Source organism: Alosa sapidissima, chromosome 15 (assembly GCF_018492685.1).
Source record: "Alosa sapidissima isolate fAloSap1 chromosome 15, fAloSap1.pri, whole genome shotgun sequence".
Lineage (NCBI taxonomy): Eukaryota > Metazoa > Chordata > Actinopteri > Clupeiformes > Clupeidae > Alosa > Alosa sapidissima.
Genome location: NC_055971.1, coordinates 5,719,079 through 5,746,944, shown reverse-complemented (window position 1 = coordinate 5,746,944; position 27,866 = coordinate 5,719,079). Strand labels below are relative to the sequence as shown.

General features: G+C 45.1%; 2 protein-coding genes across 2 annotated transcripts in view; one reads left to right on the top strand and one right to left on the bottom strand.

Moving 5' to 3' along the window:
- dhx36 (DEAH (Asp-Glu-Ala-His) box polypeptide 36) lies at window positions 1-26,740 on the top strand. The gene is made up of 25 exons (XM_042064098.1): window positions 1-662; window positions 758-906; window positions 1,022-1,223; window positions 1,341-1,379; window positions 1,471-1,641; window positions 1,873-1,952; window positions 4,627-4,701; window positions 5,542-5,708; window positions 7,394-7,475; window positions 8,116-8,256; window positions 8,596-8,701; window positions 11,972-12,059; window positions 12,265-12,320; window positions 12,406-12,470; window positions 13,593-13,736; window positions 15,747-15,864; window positions 17,441-17,539; window positions 19,808-19,981; window positions 20,154-20,240; window positions 21,220-21,303; window positions 21,626-21,725; window positions 22,096-22,186; window positions 23,595-23,718; window positions 25,161-25,313; window positions 25,859-26,740. The coding sequence occupies exons 1-25, from the start codon at window positions 396-398 to the stop codon at window positions 26,057-26,059; spliced, it is 3,063 nt and encodes a 1,020-aa protein (XP_041920032.1). The 5' UTR covers window positions 1-395; the 3' UTR covers window positions 26,060-26,740.
- LOC121684147 (rho guanine nucleotide exchange factor 26-like) overlaps window positions 26,448-27,866 on the bottom strand; it is a 28,862-nt gene continuing 27,443 nt past the window's right edge. The window contains exon 15 of the mRNA XM_042064101.1: window positions 26,448-27,709. Coding sequence (XP_041920035.1) covers window positions 27,567-27,709 — 143 coding nt within the window. The 3' untranslated portion in view covers window positions 26,448-27,566. The remainder of the gene's footprint in view (window positions 27,710-27,866) is intronic.

The window sequence follows — 27,866 nt, the reverse complement described above, 5'->3', positions numbered from 1 at the left end:
ATGATGTCATCACTGTGCGCTTTTCTTGCTTTCTCTTTACCTGAGAGCTGGATAAGTCAACATAGTATTTAGCGTTTGCTGTGAAATTAGATTATTTGATTACTTGTTTTCATTCGAAAACCACCAATAATCCAGCATACATTCTCTTTTACCCCGCTCAGACCTTTTTGCGCAGTGCCACGGATTAACATATCCCTGCCAAGTGTGTCATCTCGTTAGCATCTGATGAACTGTAGCAGCAAAAAGAAGTGCATAGTAACGTTAACTGTGAATGCGCTTGATATGTTTTAGCCAACAGGCTATTGAATTGAATTTGGCCAACGATAATTCATGCTTAGTGCGGTTAACATATACTTAGGGAAAGGCAAGGGAGTCCTTGCACTGTTGTGGACGGCATGAGTTATGGTTATGGTGGCAGGAGAGGACGAAGAGGAGGTCGCAGGTTTGGCGATGGAAACGAAGAGAGATGGGAGCGTGGAGCAGGGTCGAGTAGTGGAGGTTATCAGAGGAACTCCGGGAACTGGGAATCACGGGAGGAACATGGACGTGGAGGAGGAAGTGGTCCACGGGGTAAACATCCTCCACATCTGAAAGGCAGAGAGATTGGCTTATGGTACGCCAAATGGGGTGGTGTGAAAAGATCCGAGCAGGAGAGGAAATCCGTGAGTATTTCTTAGATTAGACACTAGTATCTATAGATACGTGGTGATTACTCATAGTGGTGGATAGCTCATTATATAACGCTTGTAATTTGTAGAGAGCCGTGGTTCAGATGGATCAATCGAGAGAGCAGCACATCACTGAACTACTAAACTCGGTTCAACGAGTGCCCCGCGGAGCTGGCATGGACACGGGCGCTTCCACATCACAGTGCTGGAGGTCCAAGCCACAGGAGAGCCATCACAGGTGAGAAGTCTGTGGGGTAATGACTTGCATACATTAAATACTCAAATCACTGTTGTTGACATGGCAAGTTTGTGTAACCAATATAAGTGTTGTGACTTTGTTCATGTGTACTCAGTTACTTTGATGGGGATGAACCTCCTGAGGAAGTACCTGAAACAAAACCTGTAATTAAGGAAATCAAGCAAGAAAATGAGACGACCTGGGACAAAGATCTCGAATTCCTGTTTCAGGACATAGTACGCAAGCCAACCCTTGACCAAGAGCTCAAGAAAGACCTGCAGATAAAAAGGACTGACACTAAATATCTAGATATGTTGGTAAGAAACCCCACCTCACCTTTCTTGTGTTGTTATTCCCTATACAGTGTAGCCTATGCATATATACTGAAACTGACATTATGCTGTTATGTTGGATTATTTATTTATTTTTTCCAGAAATTCCGGGAAAAGCTCCCATCATATGGAATGAGAGAGGTACGACTGTCACATAGATCTTTAGACACACTCTGACCGCCTACTTGAAGTTCCAGCTGACAGACCTTTGTTGTCTTCGCTTGTCTTTCAGGAGCTGGTGCAGCTAATCCAGGCTAGCCAGGTTGTGGTGGTCAGCGGGGAGACTGGCTGTGGGAAGACCACTCAGGTCACACAGTTTATCCTGGACGATTATATCGAGAGAGGCATGGGCTCTCTCTGCAGGGTGGTATGCACCCAGCCACGCCGGATCAGCGCTATCTCGGTACGCTTGAAGTCTGGACATCCACAGGCTGTTTGTCAGCAGATAAGAATCTTTTCAGAAGTTGTTTACTGAACCTGTTGTGTGACCTTGTTTTGCTTTGTAGCTGTAATTGCAGAGTTGTGCAGGTTGCAGATGGCTTTGACTCAGACTGGCTGATTGAGCTGTAACATTTATGTAGATAATATGTGTGTAGGCTTGATGTTCTATCACTAAGAGCCATTTTCCATGCAGGTTGCAGAGAGGGTGTCTGCGGAGCGGGCTGAGAGCGTGGGCAATGGAAACTCTTGTGGGTACCAGATCCGACTGCAGAGGTGAATCACCTACGTTTAGGAATATTGTTAAGTTATGATATCTGGTTTGTGCTTTTGTCATGAATAAGGGTGGGGCAAAATGATGATGGTCAGATATTCGGTGGTCTTTGGTGTAAAAAAAGCTCAAATGAAACGTAAAGGAACCCACATTTTGGTCACACCTAGCCGTGTGTAGTGCTATATGAACACGATGGCGGTCGTGTGTGGTGCTATATGTTCAGCTTCAGTGTGAAACATTGGAAGATACCTGCAGGTTGCAGGGCTTAAAATTCATTTTTCAAAATAGGGGGGAATTCCCCCCTTAGGTTATTCATGTAGGGGGGATTTACACAATTTGGGGGGGAGGGGGGGTTCGATTCTGATACCAAGTCAAGAATTGCGATTTCGATACTTCTTCGATACTTTTTAAAAAATGTGTTTGATTTTGGGGCCCCCACCACCCTGATGTCATCAGTAATATATACTGTAGTGGGATCATTCACAACACTGGACATCCTAGATTCTGCTTGACTCTCTCCACACACACAATGTTAAATTCATATAGAGTGTATTTAGTTAATAATGGTTTTTTTTAATGTATAGCATTTTACTAGTAATTACTAGTAGCTAAACATATTTAGTCATTTGAATGCTTCATATTGACGTTTAAACTATAACACTTAGGCATATCTTTAATGTGGTGTGTAGGTCTAATTGAGTGCACATTGGTGATGAGCATAGATATATATACTGTCAGTGTATATATACCGCATTCACGCCACTTCATAATTATATTAACGTCATCAGACAGGCTGTAAAAGTGTATGCGGGAATTTCTCGCATTATGATGGCTAGAGTTGCGGGATTGCAAATTATGTGCAATACCCGCAATCCCGCAGGGAAATTTAAGCCCTGGGTTGTCTGGTCCACTTTGTCCATAGATGGCCCATGGCTTGTGTTAATATTTCTTAATGTTTCTTCTTTTATATCTAATGTTCTCCACCTCTCCCAGAGTGTGTGTATGACGTAGTTTCATCATGCTCTGGTGCTGAGTGGAATCTGTTGGGCTGTGTGTGTGTGTGTGTGTGTGTGTGTGTGTGTGTGTGTGTGTGTGTGGGAGGGGGGGGGGGGTTGGGGCATAAGTGCCACCACTCAGGGAAGAGAGCCTGTGGTATATCAGAAGGTGGCTGATTACAGTGCATTCATCCTGACCTAAATAGAACAACCTTTTGACTTCAAGCAATGTCATTCTCAAGTCTCTCGGCCTATCTCGGCTGCTCTGTCCCTTTTAAACTACTCACTTTCAATCTGTAAGATATCATCTGACAGCCAGGTTTCTTACTTCTTATTCCCACTTTATGTCCTCTTGTCGTCTCGTATTGCGGCTAGGATGTTTCTTAATCTGAGATGGAACTCTGATGGTCACAGTGAACCGTTGACTTATCTTCACATCCTCTGTCCTCATCAGACACTCAAATCTCCCAAATGAATTTCTCCACCTTAATCCTCCGCCTCCTTAATCACCCTGTTCTGTCTCTGTTCTGGCTGTATAGGCTCAGTAGGCAGTGTACGTGTTGCATTTCATATTTGATGGCAAAGCAGTCTCTTGCCAGAATCTTAAAGAGGTTCACATATATGTGAACTGCAGTATTTAATATCTGCCTGAGTAGCCAGTCATTTCAGTGCATTTGGGAAAGTGCTTTCTGGGAGAAAGAACAGCCCCAGCCCCCATCCTAAATTAGCTGAAACCCCAGCCTTCATAAATCAATAGTTGCTGTTTTTAGTGAATTTATTATTGATAATCCTCACCACCGTTTTATCTCATTTCAGCTTTTGCTATTTTCATCACTGGAAAATTCCATTATGTTCATTCTTATATGGAGGCATTGTGTGTTTAGCTGAATTGTAGCTTTTGCAGTTGTTTGAACCTGGGGCATTATGCACTCGTGATTGGTCTGGCGGGGCCAGGCAGGCTCCAGGTAGAGCATCACAGGCTCCAGGCTCCTGTGAGTGCATTTCTCCTCAGAGCCACAGAGCAATAGCTGGACTGATGAAGGCTGCAGGAGGATCGATGGGGCCGGGTACAGATCATGGTAGGGAGCTGAGAGTGTGACACTGTTAATCTGCGGCAGAGGAGGCCAAGCAGGTGGAGAGGCTGGGAGTGTGGAGAGCTGTGATGAGCACAGGGGTGTGAGGCTGGAGGAGTTAATAATAGATGATGGCAGGAGGAATGGGGATGTGTGTCTGCCAGACCCTTAGGGCTTGTGTGTGTGTCTTGTCTTTTTATTTCCTTCCCTCTGTCAGTCTGTCTGGCTGCTCTGTCAGTCTGTCTGGCTGTCTCACTCTGTCGTTCTCTCTCTCTTTCCCTCTCTCTTTGTCTCTCTCTCTCTTTCACTATCACCCTCCGTTTCCTCATTCGCCACCTGTCCATATAAAAGACTCTTCTGAACTGATCTATGCCCTGAGATTGCAAATAGAAAAATGCATGTTTGCAATGGACATTTTGTTCGTGTTAAAAAAAAATGGAATTTGTGGGTTCTATTTTAATTGCTTTAGTTTATGGTGAATGTAAAAAATATCGACCTGAAATTAGTTGTGTTAATTGTTTTGTTCTGTGCTTTTTTCATTTGACTATTATCAACCCCCCCCCTCTCTCTCTCTCTCCCCCACCCCTTCTGTTGGCTCTGCTTCTCAGCCGGTTACCACGGAAACAAGGCTCTGTTTTGTATTGTACAACGGGCATTATTCTTCAGTGGCTCCGCTCTGATTCGTGAGTGTCCTCCTCCCATTCATTCCTCTTCCATTCTTCTTTCTTTCTTTCTTTCTTTCTTTCTTTCTCTTTTTCTCTCTTTCTCTTTCTCTCTCTCACTCTCTCACTCTCCTTCTTTTCACTTAGCTTTGTCATTCTCTCTCCCCAGCATCATTGATGAGGTTCAGGTTTATCAGGCCTCTGCAGGTCTGTAGAGACTCTAAGCAGACTTAGAGAAAGCCCAAGGTCTGTAGCTGCTTTTGTGCTCCTGCAACCTGCACTGTGATGATGCCTGTATTCCACAGTGCCGCTTGTTTGACACAGACATAAAAGCCTTCAAACAAGACAGGAAATATTTCCTGTGGCATGTTTTCATATGAACATAAATCATTTGTAAATATTTATAGTAGTTTTTGTTTCTATAAAATGCATGATTTGTTAGATGTACCATGAAAGATGATCAAGAAAGGGTACTAAAACTAAGGCTCTTGAATGTTCTTTTTCTTTAGGGTTCCTGCTCAAAGTTTTTCTTTCTCACTCTTCTAATTTCCCCTCTCTCTTTCTCTCTCTCTCTCTCACACTCTTTCTCACTCTCACTCTCACACTCACTTTCACACTCACTCTCACTCTCTCTCTCTCTCTCTCTCGCACTCTCTCACACACACACACACACACACACACACACACACACACTTTATTGTAAATAGTAAAGACTAAAATGTATTTTAGCGAATAAATGTTGCTTTAATTATAACAGTCTTTAAAATACACCTGAATGCAGAACTGGCTACAATTTTCTCTCCCTTGAATGCTTCAAAATAGCCAACATGGTCCTCTTTCTTTGATCCCACCCACTCTTAGACACCTGTCCAGCATTAGCCACCTGGTTCTGGATGAGATCCACGAGCGAAACCTACAGTCTGACGTTCTTCTCACCATCGTGAAGGACCTGCTGTCGGTCCGGGATGACCTGAAAGTGATTCTCATGAGTGCTACGCTCAACGCAGAGAAATTCAGCAAGTACTTTGGTGAGAAAAGACTCTAATGTGGAAAACTGACTAGTAGAATGGAGGGTATAACCAAGGGATGCCTCATTACTAAAGTTTGATGAAAAGTCACGTCCACAAACAGTTTGATGCACAATCCCAGTCAGGGTAGCAGCTCATGCTCTCCATTTGGAATACAGCAAGTGAGAATCTGTCTGCCTTTTATTCCAATGTAGTCAAACAACAAACAAAGTATTGATTGAAACGGCTTCAAAAGAAAAAGAAGTCTTGTTCTCAGCCATGAGATTTGTTCCCGCTTTGAAGCAAGAGCGAGTTTTGTTTCCAATTTTTAAAATCCCTCAGTCTCAGTCTCGCAGTCTGCCTCTCCCTCACACGGCGTCAGGGCCGTAGCGCTAAACTCTGGGCCCTGTACATCAGCAGTGTCTGTGGCCCCCTTTCCTGAGCCATATCCCTCAGCATCTTGATTTTTAATTATGTTTTTATAACAAAATTGAGCCATATGTTAATCTGTAGTGATGTAATTAATGTATGATATACATGTGTGATCCCAGACCACATTTCAACCCTCCTTACTCAAGACACTGTAGTCTACAGTTACTTTACTATGGTGAATTAGTGTCAGTTTTGAGCATCATATTTAAGACAACACTATCTTTCCCCAAGATGGCCTATGTTGATGTAAAAACGTAGGCTTATTATCTAAATTGTATATTTAGCCTTTGTCTATGATTATAGGTGTGACCAAGATATCATTTGAAAAAATCAGTTGGTTTCTTTAATGAACCATCATAGGGATATTCACGCAGTTTAGCATGGCCCATGTTAATGGACATTTTAATGCAGTCAAGGACACTATGACTCAAGAGGCTAAAGCTTTGTGCTCTGCCCGCCTTTCTTTTAGGTGAGAAATTAGTTAGCAGTTCTTGAAAGAAAGTATTACTGTTGCTGTTTCACTGAAATTGGTGCTTCAGGATTTGTTGTCACTTAATTATATAGGAGAGGTATCCAGTGCAGAGGGGACTAATCCATTTATGGCTTTTTGTGGAATTACTTCAAAGAGCTTCCTTCTACTGTTTTTGCATGTAACTAAATTAGTCAACTAATTAAAATAAAGGGCACCAAAACCAAACACTTTATTCCAAGCTTCTCAAAGGCCCTCCCCTGATTTGGACCCTGACAAGTCAATTCCAGTTTTCCCCCATTACAACGCCAATGCACAGCGCATTAGTCAGTGACTCACATGCTGCTCCATCCAGTGTAGGATGCTCAGCCAGAGCCAGCCAGCTGAGTTGTTACTGTAAAATGTCTGTTTGCATTTTGTAGGGCTGCAACAATTAAGCGAATAATTGATTAGTTGTCAACTATTGAATTATTCGCCAATTATGTGGTAATAGATTAATTGTTTTGTGTCAATCTTTTAATGAGAATGCCTCAAAATTCTCCGATTGCAGCCTTTTAAACTAATATTTTCAGCTTTACTTCCTCTTCTATGACGATAAACAAAAATATATTTGGTGTGGACAAAGCAAAGCATTTGAGAGCATCATTTTGGGCTTTGCGAAACACTGATTGCCGTTATTTTTTTTATTTTTTATCATTTTCTGACATTTTATCAATCAAACAACTAATTGTCAACTAGCACTCAAACTAACAAATCGCCTGTTTGTCAATGACCAATGTTTTCCATTGTTCTTGCCCTCCTTTAGGTAACTGCCCAATGATTCACATTCCTGGCTTCACATACCCAGTCCAGGAGTATCTGCTGGAGGACGTGGTAGAGATGATCAGGTTAGCTACACTAGACGCCACTAGCCTCACCCAGCCAGCCACGTGGGCCTGCATGCCATGCCGTGCCAAGCCCAGCTCACACTGATAGACCTTTATGGTTTGGTGACAGCCACTCCAAACGTCCTTAGATTGTTTCCTGAAATAAAGCACTAGAAAGGGTGATTGGTATGTGGGTGGGTGGGAGGGAATAGGCATATAAATAAAGCTCTTTATAAGTACAGCTTGTCAGCTTTTTACTTCAAAAGACCATTTTTTTATGGTTCTACTTTTTGACACGTGGCATATTAGGACAAATGGGACATGAAGGACTAGACTTCATATTAAATAATCACTCAATGTTTGCTTTTATTTTTTACAGAGAGAATGTGTCACTTTGTGTAAAAGCATGCAAGTTATTTTCCATCTTACACAAAATCTGTGGTTTTCTAAAGAAAGAAAATCTCATGGATAACGAAGAATTGGCATGTTATTGTGGAGCAAGTGTGATCGTGCGTGAAGTGTTGCCTACTTGGTGGATAGAATTGGCCGATTTTGTTGATCCAGATCTCCAACACACATGCTCACTTTGCAAGCCGTTTCCATGCTCAAACAACACGGAGACGTTGTGTGATGGGCTCTCTGTGTGTGTGTGGCTGCTCAGGTACCGACCTCAGAAGAAGGAGCGCAGGCCCAGGTGGAAGCGGGGCTTCATGCAAGGCCAGGTGGCGCGTCCAGAGAAGGAGCAGAAGGAGGCAGAGTACCAGGAGAGCTGGCCCTGCTACGCGCGCACACTCAGAGACAAGTCAGTCACCCCTCACACAGCACACAGCAGAGCACAAACACTCTGGCCGCTCTGATAAGGTTATCACATTTATGAGGACGCTTGAGAAAGACCAGTGTCAATATCATCATCGCAGCACCATTGTTTACATCTCTGAAAAGGTTCTCAGTGTGCTCAGTGAAAAATGTATCAACATCATGGCATGGCTGACTAGTCTTATGTGTTTAATCAGCACAAAATCAATCTTGTGACACTATCTAGACTGTGGGAAATGTTTGTAGTTTGGGGATGGGGAGTGTAGTTTTTTTTTTGTAGTTGAGTGCACAGATGCTGGTTCTCATGATGGACTGTGATTGGCAGGTACTCAGACAGCACCATTGACGTAATGGAGATGATGGATGACGATGACAGAATTGACCTGGATTTGATCGCAGCACTCATCCGACACATCGTGCTGAATGAGGATGTGAGTACTGTGTGTGTGTGTGTGTGTGTCAAGTGCGCTTGCTTCTCTGTGTGTATGTGTTTTGTGTCTTGCACGCTCGCCCTGTGTGTGTGAGAGGGAGCGTGTGAACAGAGACAGATGGGGGTGCAGTGGGTGCGGACCGCCACAGCAGGAGCTTATTGGCAGCTAGCTGGTTGTTAATAGGAGAGCTTAACAGATGCTACGTATGTGATCTTCCTATCTGCCCGTCTCTCTCACTCTCTCTCTCTCTCTCTCTCTCTCTCTCAATCCTGACAGTCCTTTCCTCTCCTCAGCTGCAGTCTCTCTCTCACTCCCTTCCTTTCCCTTCTTTTCTCCTCCTCCCACTCTTTGATCAGTGGTGCAGGTTCTTATCCGCAAGGAGATTCCAGGGCTTAAGGGTGTCTGCTCTGACGTTACGCCCTGCCGTAATGAAGATGCACTGCAGGCCTCTCCGAGGAGAGGAGGCGAGGGGAGGAGGTGAGGTGAGGGGAGGAGGTGAGGAGAGGAGGCGAGGGAAGGAGGTGAGGCGAGGGGAGGAGGCGAGGGGAGGAGGGGAGGAGGTGAGGCGAGGGGAGGAGGTGAGGAGAGGAGGCGAGAGGAGGCGAGGTGAGGCGAGGTGAGGAGATGAGGCGAGGTGAGGAGATGAGGCGAGGAGAGGAGGAGAGGGGAGGAGGCGAGGGGAGGAGGCGAGGCTGGCCCGTCCCTTGCCAGAGCACTGCAGCTGTGCAGATGCCACTTCATCTCATTAGCTGAACCCACGCCAGGCCTGCTGCTGCTGCTGCCCTGCTTGGATGTTCGCCCAGAGTTCTGTACTCTAGAGAGGAGGCGCGATCCGCAAGACTTCTTATAATCGAGGAGAGTCGTCTTCCCTCCATGCTGTGCCCTTTCTAATGGCCATTTGCTTTAGCATGCAAAATCTGTAGCAGTTGAAAAAGATTGCGTATGGTTATAGAAGAAGAAGGGATCTGTCTGTTATCTATTTTGTGAATTAGGAATGGTAACCGTGTCTAAAATATAACAGCTTTAAAATAAAGTTTTGGTCTGTATGTCTACTTGATTAAGAGAAGAAAAGTCCGTTTTGACAGCAGTGGGAATTTATGCACCATCTGTCGTTTCATTGGTTAAGTAAAACGTGTGTTGGGAAATATTTCATGTTCAGCGTGGAAGAGGGTGTCAAGTCTGTTTAAGTGGCCCCAGTGCAGTATCATGTCTAATGAATTTCTTGTGTGTGCATTTTGTGAATGTAGTCCCCTTGTGTGAGGTGGCGGAGGAAGCGTCCAGGTTAAGGGCTCTTTGTTAAGGAGAGAGCACGTGGGCAGATGCTCTTCAGCACGGTTGCCAAAAGGGCACTGGACAGACTCTGGCAGCCTTTTATCTTCCCCTTGATCTCCCCGGCCTTGTCCTCCTCAGCCGCCTGCCCTGTCTTGACCATGAGAGGAGGAGGAGGAGGAAGGTGTGAGGCAGGAGAAGGACAGGGCTCCGTGGGGATGATGCTGGTGACATCACATCACACACGTCACTGGCACCCTGGGGGGATGACGGGTTCTGCGGAAGCCACGGATTAATGATCATTAATTAGGCATAGCATTCGGGAATCGTGTGCCTTTTAATGTCAGCCTGGCTCCACAAGGAAGTGGAAAGTGGGTCAGGAAGAGTTCTGATGTACACACGAACATGCTCATACAGGTGCACACACACACACACACACACACACACACACACACACACACACACACACACACACACACACACTATTTCCCCAGCACCTCCATATGTTCCCCTATGGCCGTCACACACACCAGCTCATGATGTCGTGATGACTTGTGTTTTAAATGTTATACATGAAAGTAATTGTGGTGAATAATTACTTAATATTAATCTTAGACTGGCAAACTTCAGGAAAACTCAGGAATCAGGTTTATTCTGTTACACGCAGAGAGGATACCAAAAAAATGGTCTATGTAGCCTATGGCACAAGGCCATGGCCTCTGTTGGATCACCCTCTCTCTCTCTTCTTCAGTCCCCCATCTAGTTCTAGTCTCCCAATGCAAGTTCATCACTTTTGTATGGGTTAAACAAAGAAGAAATGGCGGCAAAACAATCCCACGTGATTGGTTCTCCACTTGGCATCATTACATTACATTACATTACATTACATTTGGCTGACGCTTTTTAACCAGAGAGACTAACAACATGGTAAACAGTAAGCATCAGACACACCTACTTCACACCTATCTGAATAGCATGAGGGGAGATATCTTATATATCAGAAATATCACTTATAGAATGTTCCAAACATTCTCAAAATCAAATCATTACAATCCTTGTACTGAGACTATTACAATGATACCAAACATGAATATATTTACATTTCATGACACATGGATACATTATATCAAGGTAACATCCTTTGTCTTGTGGACCTAATAGCCCTTAGAACCAGTACATTAGCATTTCATTGGGGGAGGGGAGGGTGTCTTTGTTTTAAACCAAGAAGGGCCACATGGCCAACTGAAACTAGTCTAGAAATTAAATTATTATTAATTTTAACCGTAAAATTATTGCTATCATACAGCATCTGGTCTAAATTGAAGGATGAATTCAAAATGAGGTGGCAGTGTCACTCCACTCTGGGATTTCTCTTTCGGCACTCTTCAACCCCCCCCCCCCCCCCCCCCCCCAACACACACACACACACACACACACACACACACACACACCCACCCATACTTCCTAATCCCCCCCCCTCTCTCTCTCCTTCTCTCTCTCTCCCCCTCTCCCCACTCCACTCTGCCTGTGAGGTGCTCCTCTGTCTGCGTGAGGTCAGCCGGACGTGTGTGTGGAGTCACGTAACGGAGCTGTTGTCCTGGAGAAAAAAGTCGTCCGTCTTCCCGTTTGACTCATGTTGCCCTTTTGTTCTGAGTAATATTTTCCTCTCTCACGATTAAGTGGGCATTTGCAAATGCAGCCATTACGCATGACGCAAGTAGCAGCCCGGCTTTGTCAGAGGGGTTTGTAGGACATCTCAAGCACTACCTGATGGTCTCCGACATGCATTTCATTTGCATGTGTTCAGAAGAGCCTTTTATCCATGGATAGATTGCTGTGCAGGTATAGATTTGATCAGGCTTTATATTAAGGGCTGTTTGAGAATATATCCTGTCTTGTCGTGTGCATTAGTTTGTGTGTAAGAGCATGCCTAGGTGTGTCTGTGTGTGTTTTCATGGGACGCTTTGATCTCATAATCTGGTGTGTGTATGTGTGTTTCAGGAAGGAGCCATACTGGTCTTCCTGCCTGGGTGGGACAACATCAGTGGTCTTAATGACCTCCTTATGGCTCAGCAGATGTTCAAGTCAGGTAAACACACACACACACAGAATCACACTGCAATAAGTCAGTGTGTTTAGTACATGTCTTGCAGAAGTAATTGTCTGTGATTGTTTTTTAAATGTCAATCAAAAGGCCTCTAGCTTACGGGTCAAGTCTGTAGCATGTCAATTACAAATCTAGTTTGTGTCAGGTTCTGATTGATAACATGGGTGCTGTCGGTCCTTTTTTCCAGATAAGTTTGTGATAATTCCACTCCACTCTCTCATGCCCACGGTCAACCAGACCCAGGTGAGCCCCTTATTCTCCCTTCTATGCACCTCTTGTCCCAGGGAAGCTGAATTTCAGCTGAATTTCATGATCTTTCCCCATTCAGGTTTTCAAAAGACCTCCACCTGGAGTCCGGAAGATTGTGATTGCCACTAACATTGCTGAAACCAGGTGTGTGAATAAGGGGTCATGCTATACTGTGAGAATGTGCTGCACGTGTCGAAGCAATTTAATGTGATCCACATCTGCTTTTCTAAACTAATCAAATAAAGAATTGAATAGACACAGCATTGTAAAATAATACAGGTTATCAAATACACAGACTATAAATATCATGTATAGTAAAACTATAATTAAAAGAAATGAAGAGTAAACAGCTTTTAAAGCTTTTAAATCACTCAGATGCTATTGCATTGTAGGGCTCATGGAGTGTCCTCGTCACATAGACTCAAGTGTACAGAGAGGGCTCTTGGGTGTGACATTAAAGTGGGCTTTCAAAGTCAGTTTAATAGCAAATACACACTGCTTTTTGGGGGAAATCAATTTAGAAAATCCTTAAATTTCAAATGAGGATTCAGAGCATGGTGCGTGCGTATGTGTCTGTGCAAGCACCTGTGTGTGTGTGTGTGTGTGTGCACGTGTGTGTGTGCGTGCATGCCTGTGCTTCCGTCACTCTGTGAGTGCTGAAGCGGGATCATGCTGCGTCTTGCTGGTCTCGCTCACGTGGATTGCAGCTGCTTGACAGCCCCGTCAGGTTTCGGGGGTTAATGACGGCATCCGGGAGCTCCGTCAGCCCTGGGGGCCGGCCACACAGCACGGCTAATGAGTCTGCGGCAGGCGCAGCGTCTCTCTGCTGCGCTTTCAAACAGGCTCCAGCGACCTCACCCAAAATACACCCCACACTTCCGCATCGCCTTGCATTCAAATGGACGGGCTTTCATGCCCACTGATGGGCTTATTTATAGCTCCCCGTGTGTGTGTTGGTGTGTTCATTTGCCTTTGAACTAAACTTAAGCTCATCTGTCCCTACCATTGGCAATAAGTATCTGTCATGTTTTTTGCGCAGAGATTTTCCCTCCCTCACGTTCTCGATATCTTAGACTCTTTAGAGCGAAGAGAAAAAGCTGGCAGTGACAGCAATATATATTTTACGAAATGCATGTTACGATAATCATATTGGGCAAATCGGGACGCTCAAAATAACTGACTTGCATATTTGTCTCACTCTCTCTCTCTCTCTCTCTCTCTCTCTCTCTCTCTCTCTCTCTCTCTGCCTGCCTCTCTCCCTCTCAGCATCACCATAGATGACGTGGTGTACGTAATAGATGGTGGCAAGATTAAGGAGACCCACTTTGACACCCAGAACAACATCAGCACCATGACACCCGAGTGGGTGAGCCTGGCCAACGCCAAGCAGAGGAAAGGGCGCGCTGGCAGGTAGCTCAGCTCTCACCTCTGACCCCTACAGCTCTGCCTGTTTCTGTCCAGTCCCACTGGCTCTCTCTCTCTCTCCTGTCTCTCCTCTGTCCATCATCTCTGTCTACAACGACACGAAAGAAAAGCGAGAATGTTGGAAAAATGTCACTTTTATGTGGATTGTGGAGCCCTCTCCATGCTTTAGCATGACAGGCCTGTTCCTTCTGTTCCTTATGCTGTGATTGTGATTGTGATTGTGATTGTGATGGTGATGGTGAGTGTGAGTGCTGGGCACAGTCGCTCTCTGGTCCTCTCTCACGTTACTGTCCTGCTCCTTCCTCTGAGTGAGTGTGCTCTTTTAAAGGCCCTGCCACTGGGACTTCCATCTGTCCTCAAGTCGGTGTTGCCTCTCTGCTCCACAGCAAGCCGGCGTGCTTCCTACTGTGTGTGTGTGTGTGTGTGTGTGTGTGTGTGTATGTAGTGGGAATTGTTTGACTGACAGATGAAATGAGTGCCCCTGTTCCAGTCACACATTTAAAGCTTTTATCTGCCTGTGATGTTAAATGATATGAGGTGGGCGTGTGTATGAGAGAGAGAGAGAGAGAGAGGGAGAGAGAGAGAGAGAGAGAGTTGGGGAGTGATGGCTAAGTTGTTGTCTATGTATTGAGACCTGATGGGGTTGGATGGGTTAGGGTGATTCACATGTACAACCTTCAGCATTTAAATTGGATCAAGCCTCTTTCTCTCTCTCTCCACCTAAATCTCTTCATCTCTCCATCACTGTGCAGTTTCTTTCCCTCTGTTGACATTTTTTCCATTCTTTAACTCTGTCTATATCCTCCTTTGAGTACTAGCAGTTCCGCTAATGAGCCGAGCTGCCAGAGTACGGTCTGCATACTCACACATTTAGCCGTAGCTCCTGTCGCTCATTTGCTTTGTCTCCACAGCAGCCCGGAGTGTGTGTGCATTATTCATGAGCGCTCTCAGACCCACACCTGCAAACTTCACTGGCAAACCCACTCGCCATTCCTCTCCATTTCTCTTCTTTCCCGTGAATTTCAAATCCCTCAGCTTGCATTAATACTCTCCCTCTCACTCATTTTCTTCCCCATTCTGGCTATCTCCTGCCATCTCACTCAGTTGATGGGATTGTGTGTGTGTGTGTGTGTGTGTGTGTGTGTGTGTGTGTGTGTGTGTGTGTGTGTGTGTGTGTGTGTGTGTGTGTGTGTGTGTGTGTGTGTGTGTGTGTGTGAGACAGTGAGTGAGAGAGAGGGTGTGTGTGTGAGTGTGTGGTAGTGATTCTCTGACTGTCCTCAGCGTTTTTTGTCCAAAAGGGGTTTAAAGGCAAAAAGTAGAGAACTTAGTACCACTAAGTAAAAAGTTTTGCATTACACATTTCATCATAGGTGCTATAGAGAATAGAGATGTAACTATGCACTGTGAATCAGCTAATGTATGAAAGTTGTGAAGATTACAACCGGTTGAGATAAAAAGTGAATCGCAATGCAATTTTTGAACAGAATAGGGTATACGCTGCTTTTGATTTCCCCTGTTCGACTTAAGACGTCAGTATGATGATTGGTAATTATAGTAAAATTGGAGTCAGATTGGTCAAAAGATTATTCTAATTGAAAATAACCTTCTCAGGGAGCTGTGCATTACATGGGACACCTGCGCACACATGGGTTAGACCTTGTGTTCCTCTCATTTTAAAGAAATAAATGAAATAAATGTTTCTCAGTCATAATTTGTCTGCAGCTTACTCTGTTAAAAAATGGTGAGAAAATTGTATTGTGAACTAAAATCTTGAATTGTACCAAATCGTGAGTTGAACATATCATTACATCCCTAGTTGCTATCGTTTGCCAGGGACAATGTATAGAATCAATTACCTGCATGTGTCCTTGTCACTCCGTGCCTTCATTGTTCCCCTTTTTTGGAAGTGGTTTTGGATAAAAGCGTCCGCTAAATGGCGAGATGTATAAATGTATGTATCTGAATGCAGATCTGTGACTGTGTGTGTGTTTTCAGGGTGTCTCCAGGGAAGTGTTACCACCTGTACAACGGCCTGCGGGCCAGCCTGCTGGACAGCTACCAGCTGCCCGAGATCCAGCGCACCCCACTGGAGGAGCTGTGCCTGCAGATTAAGGTGTGGCCCAAAGAGACCAACACCATCAGCACAACTCCTGCATCTCACTTGCAGCTTTACTGGGATGGCTGGTGTGTGAGTGTGTGCGAGAGTGTGTGTGTGAGTGCATGTGCAGGATGGGGCTCTTAATGATATCTCTCCAAACTGTGGCAAATCACACCCTTAATGACCACTCAGTGTTGTTGTCTACCGCTGTCTCTCTTTCTGTATCTCTTTCTCTCTCTTTCTCTCTTTCTCTCTGCAGCTGTTTGTCTGTCTTACACACACTCTCTCACTCTCTCTCTCTCTCTCTCTCTCTCTCTCTCTCTCTCTCTCTCTCTCTCTCTCTCTCTCTCTCCTTTTAAACACCTCGTCTGTGTTTGGGGCTCTAATGGGGTCTGAGGGAACAGCAGTAATGGCCAAATGGATTAATGGGTGTATTAATCACTGCTATTGTGGAGGTGCTTGTTCAGAGCTGTCTAAGCACACCTTTTAGGGGTGTCACTTACTCCAATACTGTGCTCACACCTATTTAAACCTGACAGCCCTATCCTCAGGCACAGATACACACACACACATGCACACATGCACACACACACACGTACACACATACAAAGACAGACATACAAACACACACACAAAGGATGTAGTAAAACTTGAGAATTGAGTACATCAGGATTAGAAATGCTATTCATTACCTGCTGTAATCGTGCGTCACTAAGCTATTTTCATGCAAAGTGAAGCTCAGATCCCGAAGACTGCACTTCCTCTGGTAGATCCAGACAGAACCTGCTGTGAATCATAAACACAAATCCTTCGCCAGATGGGTCTGCTTCTTAAAATCACAAACAGAACGCAGAACACACACTCTTGCTTTGCATCAGAAAAATAAAGACTTTCTCTCTCTCTCTTTCTAACTCTCCACCTCTCTCTCTCTTTCTAACTCTCCACCTTTCTCTCTCTCTCTCTCGTGTTTGTGGATCTGTGTCCGTCTGGTTTGGTGTGTGAGTACTGGCCAGATGAAACACGTTCCTGGCGTTTTCACCCCCAGGTGGTTCTGAAGTGCCGGTTCATTCCTGATTAGGCGACTAGAGGAAAACATCCCTTGCATAGATTTGTGCGTGACAATGCAATATAGTTGATAGGTAATGTAAGTCATACTCGTATAATTAATACTGTACAGTACACATCTGCATCTAACTCCACCATACTTAATGCTAAGTAGGCCACATGGTCTCATATTATCAAGGTGTGTGGGGGTTGTACACACATTGAATGGATCACCCCACCGGTGTGATAAACAAGTACTGTCATTTCCCGCCTATTAACTGGGGTTTATACATTGATTTTGCCAAATTTCTTCAGCTGTGAGGGCCATACACAAGGTCAGGCTATATGTGGGAATTCATTTATTTTCTTTGTTCTTTCTGATTAAAGCACAATCTGGTTTTGTTTCATTGGGCTATTGGGGCACTGCAGTGTGTTCTGCAGTTTACACCCAATGTGGCTAGTATGGGGCTAATTACAGCACTCTGCAGTGCACCTGTCATAATGAAGTTTGAGTGAGTGTATGTGTGCGTTTACTGTTTCTCCACAGATTCTCAAGCTGGGCTCCATAGCCTCCTTCTTGCATAAGGCTTTAGACCCCCCCTCAGAGAAGGCTATCGAGCTGGCCATAACACACCTCATGGACCTGGTAAGAGGACCTTACTGCTGGAGATGGAAATGTAAAAGTGTGTGTGAGTGTGTGTGTGTTTCTGGAGCTGTGCATGGTTGTGTGCATGTGTGAGGGGAGATGTGTGTGTGTGTGTGTGTGTGTGTGTGGAGCTCTGCGTGGTTGTGTGCTTGTGTGAGGGGAGATGTGCGTGGTGATGTGTTTTTGGAACTATGAGTGGTTGTGTGCATGTGTGAGGGGAGTTGTGTGTGTGTCTGTGTGTGTGGAGCTCTGTGTGGTTGTGTGCATGTGTGAGGGGAGATGTGTGTGTGTGTGCATGTGCATGTGTGAGGGGAGATGTGCATGGTGATGTGTGTGTGTGTGTGTGTGTGTGTGTGTGTGTGTGTGTGCATGTGTGAGGGGAGATGTGCATGGTGATGTGTGTGTGTGTGTGCATGTGTGAGGGGAGATGTGTGTGTGTGTGTGTGTGTGTGTGTGTGTGTGTGTGTGTGGAGCTCTGCGTGGTTGTGTGCTTGTGTGAGGGGAGATGTGCGTGGTGATGTGTTTTTGGAGCTATGAGTGGTTGTGTGCATGTGTGAGGGGAGTTGTGTGTGTGTGTGTGTGTCTGTGTGTGTGGAGCTCTGTGTGGTTGTGTGCATGTGTGAGGGGAGATGTGTGTGTGTGTGCATGTGCATGTGTGAGGGGAGATGTGTGTGTGTGTGTGCATGTGCATGTGTGAGGGGAGATGTGCATGGTGATGTGTGTGTGTGTGTGTGTGTGTGCATGTGTGAGGGGAGATGTGCATGGTGATGTGAGTGTGTGTGTGCATGTGTGAGGGGAGATGTGCATGGTGATGTGTGTGTGTGTGTGTGCATGTGTGAGGGGAGATGTGCATGGTGATGTGTGTGTGTGTGTGTGTGTGTGTGCATGTGTGAGGGGAGATGTGTGTGTGTGTGTGTGTGTGTGTGTGCATGTGTGAGGGGAGATGTGCGTGGTGATGTGTGTGTGCATGTGTGAGGAGTAGGGGTGGGCGATATATATCGTCTGCGATAATATCGTGATTGTTGTTTTAAAGATGTGCAAATTGACATTATCGAGTATTTAAATTAGGCCTACTTATGGGGGAAAAACACTTGAAATCACGCACTGAAGACTCATACATTCCCAGGAGGTAGGCTATGCGGGAGAAGTGCAGCAGAGCAAGTGTCACGTGATCACTAGTGGGTCACAACGTTGTCCCACGCAGCCTAATGTTTATTTTGTGCAGCCAGAGTAGCCTACTTGGGTTTTTATGCGGCTACTTCTTTTCAAGTAGCATTGATGAGACAGTCACGTTTTTTCTTACACGGTATTATATGGAGAGAAAACATTAGCCTTTGAGTATTTTAATAGTCAGTTGTAAACAAATAACTATTCTCATGTAACTCTTTTGTAAATGGACTGAAGTTCGCTCTAAATATCTACGTTTACCGATTATGCTAACCGTTAGCATCTCTATGGGATTTCTCATATACATTAGCCATAAGCTAATGCATTAGTTTCTATTCTGTAACTTGGAATGCTAGCCTACGTGATTGCTCTAAAACAAAACATAGAAGGAAATAACTGAGATGTAGGCTACTCTGTTGATCTGCTCTTAGTTTTACAGTGAATCCTATGTAAAGGTTTGAAAGGAACTTCAGCTTCAGACTTTCTCTTGGGAAACTGTTAGGCCTATTCATCTTCTCTAATGTAGCTGGCTAGACCATGTCATTGCCACACACAAGTGGGGACAGAATTGGAAATGTGTCATAGAGTGACAATGCATTGGTTGATTTGGTTAAAAAGTCACAGGTTAGGTTATTGGTTATTGGTTATTATTGTAATGATGCTATTCATAAATAATGAGCTGTAAAGTAACTCAGACTTTCACAAAAACATTTTTGTAAACAATATCGACTAATTATCGTTATCGTCAAAATCACAAAAAATATCGAGATATTATTTTTTGTCCATATCGCCCACCCTTAGTGAGGAGAGATGTGCGTGGTGATGTGTGTGTGTGTGTGTGTGTGTGCATGTGTGAGGAGAGATGTGCGTGGTGATGTGTGTTTTGTGCGGCGCTGCCAGTGGGAGCACATGAAGCACAGCGACAAGCAGGAAACATGACAGGGGAACAAATGAGGCATAAGGAACTGCCTCCAAAACAAAGCCCAGAACAACAGGAGCAACCAAAAGGCGAAAGCAGTGGGTAGACTGACGTGTTCTCTCTCTTTCTATGCCTCTATCTCTCTCTCTCTCCATCCTGCTCGCTCGCTCCCTCCCCGTCAGAACGCTCTTGACAAAGAAGAGGAGCTGACCCCTCTGGGTGTCCACCTGGCGCGGATGCCAGTGGAGCCTCACATCGGCAAGATGATTCTGTTCGGAGCGTTGCTCGGCTGCTTGGACCCCGTGCTCACCATCGCCGCCAGCCTCAGCTTTAAAGACCCCTTCTTCATTCCAATGGTGCTCACACACACACACACACACACACACACACACACACACACACACACACACACACACACACACACACACACACACACACATACTCAAAGGATCTTTTGTCAGACCATGTAGTGCATGTACAATAACATGGAGCTGGTGATATAAAGACCCTGATTTGTCTCTTTCTCAGGGAAAGGAGAAGCTGGCAGACAACAGGAGGAGAGTCCTTTCCAAGAACTCCAGGAGTGACCATCTTACTATTGTGAATGCATTCTGGGTATGAAATGTACCCACTTACGCCCACATACATGCATGCATACTGTACATGCATGCACACACATTTGCCATTACACACATTGATTGCAGAGAATGGCAGTGAGAATGGCAGTGAGGACTCTCCATGAACCCCAAATGAGCCGCATGCAAATGCAATCAGCGGCTCCTATTGTGCAGCTGGCAGAGAAGACAATTGAAGACAATTTAGTGTTTTTCATTGCTGAAGATTGGAACATGACATTAATGGTGCCATGCATTTCTATTGGAATATGACATTAATGGTGCCATGCATTTCTATTGGGACCTGAATTTCATGTAATTATGTGCAATGAGAGGGTTTCTGCGTAGGACAAATTGAAATGTGGTGGACACACACACACACACACACACACACTAATGTTATAATCTAGTATATTATGGTCCAATAATAGGGTAGCATGGGGTCAGAGATGGTAGAGTTTTGCATTGTTTTTCAACCACTCTACAGACTGGATGAGGCAAAAGTGAAATGAGAATATGAATTATTAAAACTGTAATCAACTGGTTATGTGCTGTATATCACAATGTTGGGTTCAGTATGGCCTTTAGTCTGCCACAAAGTCTGTTGGTGTTTAGGGCTAATGACTTACGCAAACCAAGCTGAAATACTTTTTGTCAAAGTATTGTATCAAAATATGAACGTGCACTGATATACAAGAGTGCACTGATATACAAGAGTGCTATCATGAAGGTGCTCAAATAGTGTTATTAATAGTGCAAACATGAGAGAATTAGAGTCATATTAAATTGGAATTTCTGTGGGTATAAGCGTGGTATGTGGTATCTGATGCGGGGTATAAACATCATTCTATGTGAGCTCCCACAGACAAAGGGAATGGCAACTGTGCACCTGTGTAGCTTAAGAGGTCCAGTGTGAAGATGGAAATCTGATCTGATTGAATCTGAAAACACATGCCCTTGATTTTTGGTTTCTACTCTAGGGCTGGGAGGATGCTAAACAACGAGGCTACAGATATGAGAAAGACTACTGCTGGGACAACTTTCTATCTGTCAACACACTCAAGGTGAGACTCCAGCCTACTCCCAGCTGTTTCAGTGTGGGGAGACCTTCAGTTACAGCAGCATGAGACACAGGGGATGAAGGGATACAGGAAAACAGGAATACATTACAGTCTACATACAGTCTATGTACAGGAATACATTACAGTACACGTACAGTCTACGTACAGGAATACATTACAGTATACGTACAGGAATACATTACAGTACACGCACAGGAATACATTACAGTATACGTACAGGAATACATTACAGTACACGCACAGGAATACATTACAGTACACGTACAGGAATTGTGTATAACTCCTCCGAGTCTCTCTCATGCAGATGCTTCACAACATGAAGGGCCAGTTTGCAGAGCACCTGCTGACTGCCGGCTTTGTCAGCTGCAAGGACCCCAAATCCCCCAGCGCAAACATCAACTCAGGTAATTTGGCGAAGCCTCCGAGCTGTGTCGGAGTTTCCAGCTCTGTCTATTTGCCTTCTCTGAGTAATTGGGTCTGCAGCCCGTTCTGTCTGAGTTAGCCTCGCTTAGCTGCATGACTCATTTCTATTCCGTTTGGCTGTGAGGCTGTCAGGCCTGCCTGTCCTCTATGCATGGCTTTAATTGCCTTTCGGAATAGGACGTGTATCTGTCTGTCCGGCTCTGTGTCAGACAGCCTGTATTTTCATGCATTGTGGACATTGTCTTTAACCTCCACCTCAATCTCTTTTGTATTTCATTACTACCCCCCCCCCCCCTCTCACTCTCTCTCACTCTCTCTCACTCTCTCTATTTGTCTCTATCTTGCCCATAGAGAATGAGAAAATCATAAAAGCAGTCATTGTAGCTGGTTTGTATCCGAAGGTGGCCAAGATCCGACCCAGCCACAACAAGAAGAGGCCCATGTAAGTAAACACGGTCACAAGGAAGCACTCTGTGTGCATAAAATCAGTCATGAGACAGGGGACTTATTGGGAGTCGGCTCTCCACTCACAGTGCCTATTATGATGAGCTCTGACTGGTCTATTATTCGGTGGATGCCCTTGGGTTCTATTGATTAGTTGTGGATCAAGTGACCTTCAGTATTTTATAATGAAAAGTTGTTATAGTCCAAGGGAATCGGGGAATTGTCTGTTAAAACAGAAGCGTCCTTGAATAAAAGGAAGATGATGGCCTCTCTTAAAACCCTATCCAGGACAGGTTTTTTTTTCTCATGGCTGGCATCCCTACAACATGTGTTCATTTGAACTCATTTTACAACATAGGCGTATTAAAGATGAAAGATTAGACCGCATACTAAATAGTGAAATGGATAAAAAAAAGGTCATTTGTATTTGGTCAGCTGTCAGTGATGGGGAATTTGACATGGTCACATTTGTCTTTCTATTATATTAGTAAGCAGGGATGGTTATGGTGATTATCTACTGAACTTGAGTAAACACAACAATTATACTCACTATTATATTGTTTTCCATTGCTAGATGTTAATTATGTGGAGTGGAGTATAGAGAATGGAGTATAAACTATATTAGAGGTGATCTAGTGCACATTCTTCCTGATTAATTTTGCCTAATGCTCGTCCAGCCAGACCATAACAAAAAAAGACATGGTGCATTTTAAAAAGGGACAACAAGTCTCAAGCCAAACTACTGGAATTCAGGCAATATCGGGCAACATGCTGCAAGACAAGCTTTTAAATATAGTCTGTGTTGGTGTTCTAAAGGGAAATGGAAAAAGAGGACTGGGGGGGGCTGCTGACATTTCCTAGTGGTGACAGGGCCGCCTGGATGACTGGGACGCGCTGAAGATGCTGACAATAACAAAAGGACTGTGTTTTGGCAGGTGTTTTGAGAGAGGCGCACTTCTAAAGAGAGTGAGGAGCACTTCCATGCCGCCTGCACGGCCCATTTCTCTCTTCCTCCCTTTTATTTTTGACGTCAGTAATCAAATGGGTCTCGGCCCATGTCTATTTTTAGCACACAGCCTCGGTCTTGACATGGCGCAAAACTGATGGTGAGGCAAGCGCTCCTCCTGTGACATCACGGTAAAGTCATTACCAAGAGCCGGGAAAGGAGCCCTGATGGTCTAATTCTGTCAGTCAGCCCCTATTGATTACCAGCCCCAGATAGTGGACACAGGCTGGAACGCAATGAACAAAAACAACACCTCTCCTTCACAGCTGTTTTTCACCCTGGAAACCAAGTGGTTCACTTGCACTTGCCTTTTTCACCTTTGTGTGTGTGTGTGTGTGTGTGTGTGTGTGTGTGTGTGTGTGTGTGTGTGTGTGTGTGTGTGTGTGTGTTGCCTCCACAGGCCGGCAAAGGTGTACACCAAAGCGGATGGGAAAGTGTGTATTCACCCCAAATCTGTGAATGCAGAGGAGAGAGAGTTCCGCTACACATGGCTCATCTACCACTTGAAAATGAGGACGACCAGTGTACGTATTCTCCCTAACTTTACGACTGCAGAAGAGCCTGGCTCTGGTGTCCACTTCTCCTCCTGACAGCTGTTGTGACCAGTGCACGTCCCCTCCGGTAGCACTCGAGACGGCTTCCCATTTGAGCTCATTTGCATTTGAAAAGTCATTATGCGTTTATGTGAAGCAAGTGACCTGCCTGCCGAGGAGGAGAAAAGGACAAAAGGCTTCATCTTGATGCCTGACGTGTTTTTAAGGAAACCTTCATATTTTATTCAGCCGTGGTCGGCGTGGGCCTCAGCAGCTGTAGCTTTACATCAAAGCCCCCAGTTTCAAGCAAGCCAGCGAGCAGAGAAGAGAAACAGTCTATACACACACACACACACACACACGCACATGTACACGCACACACTTCCCAGAGTCACGTCTCAGTATAGTGTTTAATGTTCTCTGCTGTTTGATGTGGTGTAGCTCTCAATGATGGGAAGGCGGGGGGGGGGGGGGGGGGGGGGCAGCCTTGAGAGGAAGGATAGACTTGTAAATGGCACAGGTGTCATTCAGAATGTGTGCTGGATGAAATGTGAGAGAGAGAAATGGAGGGAGAGAGAGAGAAAAATGGAGGGGGAGAGGGAGAGAGAGATAAAGGGGAGGGGAGACATGAGTAGGCTTTGGAGGACTCAAGGGCCAACAGAAGGCTTTGTGCCAGGAGGAGTCTGATCACCTGCCCGATCAGAAAACCACAGCCCAGAGCTGTCCCTGCTCCCTTTGCAATATTAAAAGCCAGAGTCAGACTGTTTTACCTCAATCTATGAACACCTGTTTACAATTCCCACTATGTATTTATTTACACCTACTTCTATTTCTTTATGTAGCAGCTGTGTTTGTAAATTATATTTTTTTGTTAAACCATTTATACTACCTTTTGATTGGTTGGTTTTCTCACGCTTCAGTCCAGTCTCAACACTCAAAGGGATATGAACCCCTCAGCTTGAGTTCAGTGACCCGACCATCCACAGATCTGTGGGCTTCACACAGCGAGCATGGCTCTGCTCCCAGCCTTTGATTCGCTGCAGAGCCAGTGTGCGTGGGAGTAGGCTAGGGAGGAGAGAGGAGTGCGTGGGGAGTGCTGCTTGTAGCCCGACTACATTTCAAGCACATTCACACCTCCAGTGAGTCACTGCTGTTTGGCTCCCCCTTCAAACACCGCAGGGAGAACTGACAGAGTGAGTGCAGGAGAGAGAGAGAGAGAGAGAGAGAGAAAGTGTGAAATGGGAGAAAGAGTGAGATGGGAGAAAATGAAAGGGAGAAAGTGAGAGATGGAGAAAAAGGGGGTTAGCTTTGCCTGCGGGTGTGATGACATTGATGTGTTTTACTCCATCCTATCGTGCCTAACACCAAAAAGGAGGCCCTACTGTGTCTGTTAATATGCCCATCATGTGTCCCTGTCTCTGTCTCTGGCACAGATCTTCCTGTACGACTGCACCGAGGTGTCTCCATTCTCCCTGCTCTTCTTTGGCGGGGACATCTCCATCCAGAAGGACCAGGACCAGGAGACCATCGCCGTGGACGAGTGGATCGTCTTCCAGTCCCCGGCACGGATCGCCCATTTAGTCAAAGTAAGCTCACGTCACCGGTGCCTCAACCCTCCACCATGAGACACAGCTGCTGTGTTTGTAAATAATGGATTGTGTTGACACTTTTGTGCAATTTGGCTCTGGTTGGGGCTAAATGCCACCATCGCCTGTGTCCTCTGTCAAGCTCTCATTCTGGTGAAAAAAATAGAGACTGCCCATACTGAGTGTCCTGACATCAGGGCCGTGTCCATGGGGGAAAAAGTAATGTGTGTGTGTAGAATGTGTCCATGCATGATTCTGTTTACAAATTAGTTCATTATGCACACGTACACTGTTTCTCAACATGGTTTGTGAGTGTGGGTCTACACATGCTCAGTGTTTCGCAATGAACAGGGTCAGTTCACTCATGCACTCAAGCTCAATGACCTAGAAAGCTGGCAGTTATTATTTTGATCGAGTGCGTTCTTGAGTAAGACTGCATCTGATTTGGTCTGCAACTGATGTCTCTGCTTGAGAGAGATTCAAGATTCCTCTCATTGTTACATGACATTAGACTTGTCTAAGAGGGTAACATTCTTGGGTTTCAGAACCTAAGGAAGGAGCTGGACTTCCTCCTGGAGGAGAAAATCAAGAACCCAAAGCCGGTTGACTGGAGTAACCGCAGCTCCAAAGACTGTGCGGTCATCTCCGCCATCATCGACCTGCTCACCACTCAGGAGGCCGACAGCAGGAGCGGCCACACAGACTGGAGCGCTGCCCCTAGAGACGACGACCAGTATGACTACTGAGCGAGCGGACTGGACTCTGAAAGAAGCAGAAGTGAACAGCGTGCGTGCAGCCATGGCCTCCTGGTCCTGGCCACACACACGTGCTCTGTGAGTGAGAGAGAGGTCCCAGGAGCCCAGTGAGAACTCACTCCGACATCTGCTTTTCCATTAGGAGACAAAAGAACGCACACCTGAAATAAACATCAATGCAACTTCTGTGCTTAGGTTGTGAGTCTTTAAACAGAAAAAGGAATTTTGTATTGACCATTGTAAAGCTGTCATTAGTTTCTCTTATTTTATTTAAGCCCCGTCACATTGTCATTTTTTTTTAATGGTTTTGATGAAACTGCATTATTAAAGATGACCCATGTGCATGTGTGATATAACTCTCAATTAATATGCCCACTAGTATGAGTAAAGCTGGTTTAATACAAGTATTTTCACAGACAAATATACAGTTAAGAGTGAATTAGGCTAAGTGGAGAAAAACAACATTGGTAATTACATTCCTTATGTTCACAAGTAATACAAATAAAAAGCTATGAAGGAGCATGTCTATATGCAATATACAATCTTCTAGAATTCTAAAAACATTTCAGATTTAAAGATTTATAGATTTCATTTTTGTACAATGCTGTTAAGCATAAGTCTTGTATGCATTATATGTCCCTGAGTGCAAATACATAAAGCTTCAGATTGGGTGAGAATGCCATTACATTATTATTGTCCAAGACTACGCTCATCTAGTCAGTCTTTCTACATTCTTTCAGACGCTCAGCCACTTCACATCATCACAATAGCTGAGACACTTCCTTCCACATGCCCTTGAGTCCGTCTCATAAACTATCCACTTCCTTATTGTCTTCCAGTTCCGGGATCGTAAAAGGTCCACGTAGTCAGTCCCTGAACCCTCCCACTGACAGCTCCAGGTCACTGTGGGGCAGTTGTGATATTACTTCTCAGCTGTAACAGACAGGCTGACGAATGAAGCTGCTGATTCCAACATCACAGAAAGTGGGGAGAAGCAAGTCTCTGGAGATAGATCTCTATCACACTGTACAATCAACTGGGGCTGGGGAGGGGACTGGGGAAATCAAGTGCCACTGTGGCAGCTGGTTTGGTTTAATACATTTCCTTTGCTGTGAAGAAATTGCACCATCCTTTGGCACTCCTCTGGAAGTTTGAGGCTGGGTATGTATTTACAAAGGGAAATTGAGAGGCACTCGGTAGTTAAAACACATCGTCATCTGCCCTTGCTCAGTGCCCCCCCCCCTCTCTCACTCCACCATAATCTTTAATGGTTATATAGGCCCCATCAAAGAGCCTGCAGTTTTGGCTCTGCTTAAGCTTCGTTTAGAAGCACTGAGTTCTCTGGTTCTCAAGGTCCTTTAAAAAGCCTCACTTCTTGATGTGTGCTGGGCTGTGGCATCACAGCTGTCCCACAGTAGCTCCTGGCCAATGACGCCTCCATTAGTTCATAGAGAAGCTCCAGTCTTTGTGTGTATTTAGTAGTCCTCTGGAGGTCAGCTCACACGTTGGTCTCCAGCCCCTGCAGACGGTCCATCCTTTGCCAGTTCCTCTCGATGGTGGCCTGGCAGGTGATGCGCTCGGCGCACTCGGCCAGGAACCAGCCCCTCTCGCCGTCCCGGAGGCGCTCGCCCTCGTACCAGCCTGCAACAGGAGCACACGGAGACACTTGTCAGGGTTTCAACACGGTGCATAATACAGGCTCGCAAACGATGTCTTTTCCTATGCAGTATGCATTGCAAAAGGCTCCAAGACTTACCACTTTTCTTGATACAGATAACATACTTTATTTTTTCTGCTT

Bases quoted from the DNA above. Each gene is read 5' to 3' on its own strand.
- dhx36 (XM_042064098.1), top strand. From the start codon at position 396: ATGAGTTATGGTTATGGTGGCAGGAGAGGACGAAGAGGAGGTCGCAGG. The intron at 5,709-7,393 runs GTGAGAAAAGAC...GCCCTCCTTTAG, and splicing joins GAAATTCAGCAAGTACTTTG to GTAACTGCCCAATGATTCAC. The intron at 21,304-21,625 runs GTGAGACTCCAG...TCTCTCATGCAG, and splicing joins TATCTGTCAACACACTCAAG to ATGCTTCACAACATGAAGGG.